At 32.1% G+C, this 8324-nt stretch overlaps 1 protein-coding gene across 1 annotated transcript; it reads left to right on the top strand.

The window, feature by feature from the left end:
- Window positions 1-2644: 2644 nt before the first annotated feature.
- Window positions 2645-3139, top strand: LOC122514081. The gene has a single exon (XM_043630719.1). It carries the CDS (start codon window positions 2645-2647, stop codon window positions 3137-3139), a length of 495 nt encoding a protein of 164 aa, XP_043486654.1.
- The last annotated feature ends 5185 nt before the right edge of the window (window positions 3140-8324 follow it).

Raw genomic sequence — 8324 nt, 5'->3', positions numbered from 1 at the left:
CAAATTTGGTCGACAAGTTTATTGCCCGCAGGAGGAAACGCAATGATGTTACAGCAAATTTAATCATCAATGGGTCACAAAAGACGCCAATTTTTGTAAATAAGCGGTATCCAACGGCATTATATAAATTGCGACAAAATATTATTAAGAATTTTCCTCACATCAGCAAAAAAAATATTTTGATCACGGCTAATTCTGTTTGCATAGACCTTAAAAACAGATCAGAACTAGTAAAAATTTTGCTATCAATGGATTTATCAAATATCCATAGTCTTTGTAAATAATATTGTAGTATTGGCTCTCAGCAACGTAATATTATAGCTGAATCATCGCTTAATTTAAAAATATGTCACTTAAATGTCCAATCGCTTATTCCTCATATTCAAGAGTTTCGTGAATTTTTTTGAGAAACTAAACAGGACATTATTGCTGTCTCTGAATCATGGGTTTCCAGTTGTGTTGTGGATGCTCAAATATAGCTTTCGATGTTCCATCTTCATCGGCATGATCGCAAGCGTCGACATGGTGGAGGTGTTTTATTATTTGTACGCAATACGTTATCTTCTCGTATTGTGGCTTGCTCATCAAATCAGATAGATGGTTGTCCTGAGTATATGATTGCTGAAGTATGGTCATCAATTCGCAATAAAGTTTTAATTTCTGTGATTTACAGACCGCCTTACTCAGAATTATTGAATATTTTCGAGAAAGATTTTGATGAGTTATTTATTCACTATAAAAATATTGTAATTACAGGTGATCTAAACATCAACCTTTTACGTAATTCCTATGAATCCATTCATTTAAACGATTTTTGTGAAAGTCATGACTTGCGTATTGTGCCATTTAACGCCACACATCACACTGGCACCTCGGATACCTGGATTGACCATGTTATCATTAATAACGACCTTGTTTTAATATCTTCTGGTCAAACTGATGAGCCCTTTCTCTCAGGTCATGATTGTATAACAGTGACGCAGAAGTATAGTGTTCCTATTATAAAAACACCAAAACGATTGTTGGACGTCGTAATTGGAACTTAATCAACGAGGAATCAATTGTTACCAATATCGGCGATTTTGTGATATCCAATTTTTCGGAGTACTCATAAATTGACGATTTTGTCGATAGCATGAATCATAGTATGCATAGTCTAGTTGACTCTATAGCGCCGGAACATATGATTCAAATCACTCGTTCCCCTGCTCCATGGTTGAGTGATGAGATTCGTGGTCTACAAAGAAGAAGAGATAGGCTGTACAGAATTTTTAAGAGAACGGGTTATGCATACGCTGAGTTCTGCAATATTCGTCGACTATTCAAACAGAGAATTAATGCTGCAAAGAAAAAGTTCTTGCAAAATAGATTCAATAATGTTAGATGTCCTAAAATAATCTGGAAAGATTTCAGAAATCTAGGGCCTTTGAAAGAGCCTTTTTTGGATATTTGCCTTCCTGACATCGATTTGGATAAACTTAATGACTATTTTATGGCAATTAGAAATGCTCGTTATGATCCAGAGCAATTAATGCGTGTTTGTTTGGATGTTCTAAATATGCCTAGACGATTCAACTTTCATGAAATAAATGAGGCTGATATTAGACGGAACTTAAAAAGGATTATTACTACTGCTGTGGGTCCAGATGGTTTATCTATTAAATATTACAAGCTTTTACTTAATTATTATCTGCCCTCAATTGTTGACATATTGAATAATTCAATATTGTTATGTCAATTTCCTCAACAGTGGAAGCAATCAATAATTTTGCCTTTGCCAAAAATTAAATCTCCGCAGTCATTCAATAATTTAAGACCAATATCTATTTTGTGCACATTATCTAAAGTTTTGGAGCGTTGTGTCTATGATCAACTCATTAGGCATATTAAGTTTAATAATCTATTAGATCCGTATCAGACAGGCTTCCAGGAAGGAATGGGCACTCAAGCTGCCATTATTCGTCTTTGTTATGATATTCGACTGGGAATTGATGATAAATTAATTACGATTGCAGTATCATTTGATTTTACCAAAGCTTTTGATTGTGTGGATCATTTAGTACTCTTACGAAAACTTAAGGATTTAAATTGTTCATCTGATGTCATCAAATGGTTCTGTTCCTATCTAACTGAGAGACGTCAAGCTGTGAAGCTAAAGGACAAATATCTTCTTGGAAATATCGTCGTTGTGGTGTTCCGCAAGGCAGCGTTCTTGGTCCACTATTATTTGCTCTGTTTGATTCAGACTTGGGAAGTCTAATTAGCTGCAAACATTTCTTCTACGCAGATGATCTTATTATTTATTTAACTTGTTGCCTTTCAGATATAGAGAGAGCTGTGAATGAGCTTAACGAAATAATTACGTTAATAATCAATTGGTGTATAAGGAATTCCCTTAAACTAAATGCTTATAAAACAAAGGCTATAATTTTTGGAAGTCTCAACATGTAACAACTCTGTATGTATTAATGCTCCGAAAATCAAAGTAGATCAAGTAGTTATTGATTACGTCCGATCAATTAAATACTTAGGAGTTATTTTGGATGATACTTTGTCTTAGCATCAACAAGTCATGTTGATTAGTATTCAAGCAATGAGTTGCTTGTCCCGGTTGAAAATGAACAATCATTTGTTTCATATGACTATGCGTAAAAGATTAGTTGCCAACTTAATATTACCAATCTTTGATTATTGTTCAGCAGCTTATACAAACATCTCAGGAACATTACAAACTCAATTACAAAGAAAGTTTAACGCTTGTATTCGCTTTATTTTTCGTTTGCAACGATATCAGCACATTACTCCGTTTAGAAGAGCTTTAGGATGGTTTACTTTACAAGGTCGACGTGACTTCTTAATGGCCTGCATAGTATATAAAATTTTGCGCTTTCAGCACGACAAAATATTAAGAACGAACTTTAGTATTCTTACTTCTGTTCGTGGTCGTGCTGTCAGGCAAATGGATGTATTATGTTTACCTTATGCAAGAACCAGGACTTGTGACAAATCATTTTTGGTTACTGCTGTTCGTATGTGGAATCATCTACCGGAAGATATCGTAGCTCTAAATGACTATAAAGAATTCAGATTAAGATGTTATACCTACAATATTGATAGATATATTCAGCGTGTTTTGTGACTTACGATTTAATTTAATTTAATTTTTTTTTTTTAAACCATATGTTTATTGCTTTGAACCAATACTACTATACTACTATTATGAACTATTATACTTTTATTTATTATTTACTATTTTCTTTTTACATTTATCTACTTACTGTGCGTTACTACTAATATAATGATAAGATTAATAATAATTACATAATTTTAATTTTTGTTTTGTTTTATCTATACATTACATTGTACTTTACTGTAATTAATGGCCTTTAGGGAGCCTAGGCTCTAGGGTCAGTAAAATATTATTAAATAAATTAAATAAAAATCTTTGGCTAGTGGATTTATGAGCGTATCAATTCTTCTTTTGTATCCGCAGGTTGACTTAGATATTACTTCTGCTATCGTGGGAATATTTATGACCTTCCTTATCTTTTCATTACAGACGTACTAATGAGCATTCACTATTGTGCGTAGGGTTATGGATGGTTAAGCCTTGAGCCTGATAATGTGGCTTTTCGCTGCTATACCCCATAGTGGTAATCTATAAGTCCAGATTTGTATTATTATTGTTTTGTAAATTATTAGTTTATTCTCAATGCTAAGTTTCGATTTTCTGCAAGTTAGCCAAGCCATTTGTCTCCTTTTTAAACAAATTTATTCGATTTTGTTATTTATATGCTTTCTCCATGTTACTTTGAAATCTAAGTTTAGTCCTAAAAACTTGACCGTTGTCACTTGCAGAATTTCTGCATTATATATTTCTAGCTTCAGTATTTTGTTTTTCCTCAATGAAAACGTAATCTGTTTGTACTTGGTAGAGTTTAACTCGATCTTCTTATTGCCTTGCTATTCTTCGAGGGAATTAGTTTGTTTTGTAACAATTCAACTGCTTGTTGTTGATCTTTGGTTACGGTAAACATTGCCGTGTCGTCTGGAAATTTTAAGACTGTACAGTTAGCATTTATTGGTATGTCTGCCGTACAGAATGTGCAAAGAATTGATCTGAGGATACTTCCTTGCGGAACCCCAGCTTTGATTAGCTTCATGTTCGAATGAATGTCTTTTATTTTTACGTATAATGTTCTTTCAGAAAGATAAGATTTTAGGAGCTTAAAATACGAGTTTAGAAAGTGTTTATTGATGATTTGAAGTAATCATTGATGCCAATCTTTATCAAAAGCTTTCTTTACATTATTTTTGACAATAAATAAAGAAACAGCGTGCCATAAGCATAAAGATTCGATTTAAAAACGCCACTCTTATACGCCGATATATATAGATATATAGAACGCTCGACACTTGATGGCCAAAACGTAAAATGCTCGCTACCGAGAATAAAAAAATAAAAGAGAGAAATATCGGTATTTTGTCTCACTCGCACTTGTATACAGGACGCTTAACAATCGACGGCTAAGACAAAAATACTCGCTATCGCCTAAACATATAGAAAGGGAGAAATATCGGTTTCTTCCCTTCAGTCGCACTTGCATTTAAGGCCGAAAGACCCAAAGATTACCGAAGATAGTTCGTTTGTGTATTAGTACACACAAACGCTTGCACGCACACTAGCCCGCTCGAGTGTAAAAGTCATCGGAAAGGCGGGACTTTGCGCCCCACTCTATAATAATTTTTTTTAATATTTCTCGCTTATTTTTGCAGATACGAAGATAACCTTTTGAACATTTTTTATGTATATGTTAATTCTCTACAACTTTTGTTTAAATTTTTTTTCGATTAAATGCCTAGGTTCTAAGAAATAAGCCATTTTTTCCCTTTTTTACAAATTTTTTAGAAACGGCACATTTTTTGCAAAAGAATTAGCACTGTTCGGTTAAGCGTCGTCTATTTACCCTTAGATCAAATTTTCGAATTCTTACAAAAAATTCAGAATTTTGGACCTTTCTGACTGGCTTACAAGCAAAAAAATCATTAGAAGGAGCTTCCCTTATCATACTTCCTCTCCGCTTGCTTTATCAGCCGATCGCTTCTGTGGTGTGTGTATATGGGTGCGAGTAATGGGTTTTTTATTCCGTATGTTGCTGTGCCTGTACCCGATAATGCATTCTTTCTTCTTTGCTTAAATAGTAATTTGATGTTCTATAGGATACCAAAATATTATGTTCAATGCTGAGGAAAAGCTGTAAGAATTCTCATGTTTCCGACTTTGTCTAGAAGGGCTTTGCATTGTTGGCTGTGCCTAAGAACTGCTACCAATGGCGGATTTCCTGCTTTGATGGTAACATATATATATAAGAGAATTTCTTTGGCTTGGTAATGATGGTAACTACGGTTGAATAATTAGTACAACGGTTGATGCTAAGTTGAAACTGAATCAACAATATGTACAGCTTCCTTTTATTATGATTAAAACAAATATAACTTAAATCAATACACATAGGTTATAACAAAAATATCTCTACGAGTTTACTTCTCGTCTCACGTAGTTACGACTCTCAAGTGCCACGGCCAGACGACTTGAGCTTGGTCTGAGTGTCAAGCGGCTCCCTCTAGCGAGTCGCCTTACAGGTTGGATTTATCCCCAAACTTACATATATATAAGATATATTTTTTAAATGATTCTTATAAGGATTTATATTCTATTAAATAACTGTATTGAGTTTCTGCAGAAATAAAAGTCAATTTTTTTTTAAATATTTTTTACATTCAAAACTACATTATCCGCTATGCTTTACATTCTTTAAATAAAAATTACCCTTAAAACTACTCTATTTACATTAGTTTACATTACCTGCAAATAAAAGAAACAACATTTACAGCTAATATTTCACTCTCGTTTAATTGTCTTATTACTTCAGGTAATTGTACTTATTTCTACAGGTTTCGCAATTCGAACTCTGCTTAACGAATTCTGTTAGGGAACTGCTAAAAGTTTCTATGTATCCTGTCCCATTATCAGCATTCCAAAATCTTTCTATGTCCCGCTCACTCTAATACGCATTTGTGTCTTAACTATAAGACAGCAGCAAGTTTAAATAATTACTAAAGGTAACGAAATATAGCTACTAATAATAATATTTATTAGTATATAAATCTAAAAATCTAGTTGTTTATTAAGTCTTAAAATAAAATTATAAATAAATGTATCACAGGGAAGTTGGAAAAGGTAAAAAACTGGTGTACTTACTCAAGTACGCATGTAAGAGGTTATACTTCTTTTGCATAACAAAATATTTTTCTTCGCAGCCTATACGCCTTACAACGTTCCGCGTTTGTTTGTGATTGATACATTCTATTAGATACATTTTTGTAACCATAGAAATAGGCATTACATTTTTCTGTATTAGTTTTAAAAATCTCAAAAACTGAAAAAGAAATTTAAATGTTATTGACACTGGTCAAATAGTTACAAGGGATTATTGTTTAATAAGAATTATTGTAGAAAATAATTTATAAATAGCTAAAAGATCCTTTATTCTTTTGATAAAAAAAAATGCACATAAAATATAACATATTTTATGTTTATTTTAGAAGTAAGATTATTATTTTCTTCTTTTAACAGATTCATGTCTTCTATTCGCATAATAATTAACATAAAATCTCCACGAAGGAAACAATTGTTAACAGAAATTTTTATATCAATAACCACCATTGAAAAATAAAATTTATATGCATAGATCCGATAATGCTATAAAGTCTTTTTCTTAGGTGTGTTACGGTCTTTGATTGGAATAAAAAATGTACAACTGCATAATTAGATAAAACTATTTAAGAAAGCAGTTTTTCGTATGAAATATCAAAAATATAAAAAGCGAAGTAGAGCACCCATAAATTGAATAAGAAATAATTATAATACATATATTTTACTCGGTAAAGTATTTTAATTGAACAGAATTTACTATTCTACCTACAATTGTTTGTTATAATATCAGGATAAAGATAATCATTGTTTTTCTCATCTGTATTCTTAGATTTTAATCAGTAAATTGTCATCGAGTTGTTAAGGCATAAAAAATCGCACAGCATGTTATCTAATTATTAATTTTAACCTAAATTGATGATCACTGTAGAGAAATTGAAACAAATTAAAACTAAATTAATACATACCTTAGTTAACCTCAAAAAATTAGTAAATATAATACATACCTCAATTAACCTCCAAAAAAACTTTTATTACTAATATTCACAAATAATCAATGTTTTTGAAGCTCTTTTGAAGATATTCACAGTTATTTAATATCAAGCACAACGTAATAATTAATAACTTAAAAACACATAAATAATTGTTATTTGTATCGATATAAAACACGTGTTGTGTATATAGAAAGATCAAAATATAGATACTTATCAGTTATACTAATGTAAGGGAGATTTATCTACTTACTTCATGGAGTTAATTTCAAATCACTTTGCCCGCACATCGTAAGTACCGACAAAGTTTTATCCTGTTAATTTTTTGGTCAGTGAGCACGAAATTGTAAAAATTCACTCCCATCATTTTTTTCCAAACACGCTAACGAAGTATAACTTCAAAAGAAATCAGAACGTTATGTTTTGATCTTGTTGAACGTTTCGTCCCTTTATTGGAATTTCTTCAGCAACTAAAAATATATTACATAACCTTAAAAATACATAGTTTATCAAAACATTTAATAAATAGATATTGAAGATTATCTCGATCATCAATGTTCGAAATCTTCTATGTACTTAACGACCGCACGGACTACGCAGTCAAACGTCGTCAGGGGCCGAAAAAAAAGAAAAAAAAATAGGCAATAATTACCAATACTCAAAGACGTGACAATGAAATATGAAGCCAGTAGCAGTATCCACAATTGTTTACATTTATAAATTATCACACAAGAGTGTGTTACTGGCCAAATTTTCGTCGGTAGCATCACACACATGTTGTGTGAGCGATCGGTTAAAGTGTTAAAAGACATACATTATTAAATTTTAATAATATAACTACACTTAGCATATAAATCGTTTTTATTTCAGTGAAAATTTCTTTAAGATTTTTGTGATTTGAAACCGATGAGACGCAGCCGATGAAACGAGAATGACGTACTGACATTAGAGGAGACAAACATATACTATAACTTTAGATTTAGCTTTCGAGAGCATGAGATAGAATACGTATAATGGGCTTCCTCATATCTATGATCTCCCTTTTAAGCGGTGGTTCGTAGCCTCCCTACTCTTTTCTACCTAAGCGTTGTTTGGATGTGTGCTCGCGTGTTGCCATC

Source organism: Polistes fuscatus, unplaced genomic scaffold, assembly GCF_010416935.1.
Source record: "Polistes fuscatus isolate 324 unplaced genomic scaffold, CU_Pfus_HIC Scaffold135, whole genome shotgun sequence".
Taxonomy (NCBI): domain Eukaryota; kingdom Metazoa; phylum Arthropoda; class Insecta; order Hymenoptera; family Vespidae; genus Polistes; species Polistes fuscatus.
The sequence above is the reverse complement of the archived record's forward strand: the minus strand, read 5'-3'. Positions and strand labels throughout refer to the sequence as shown.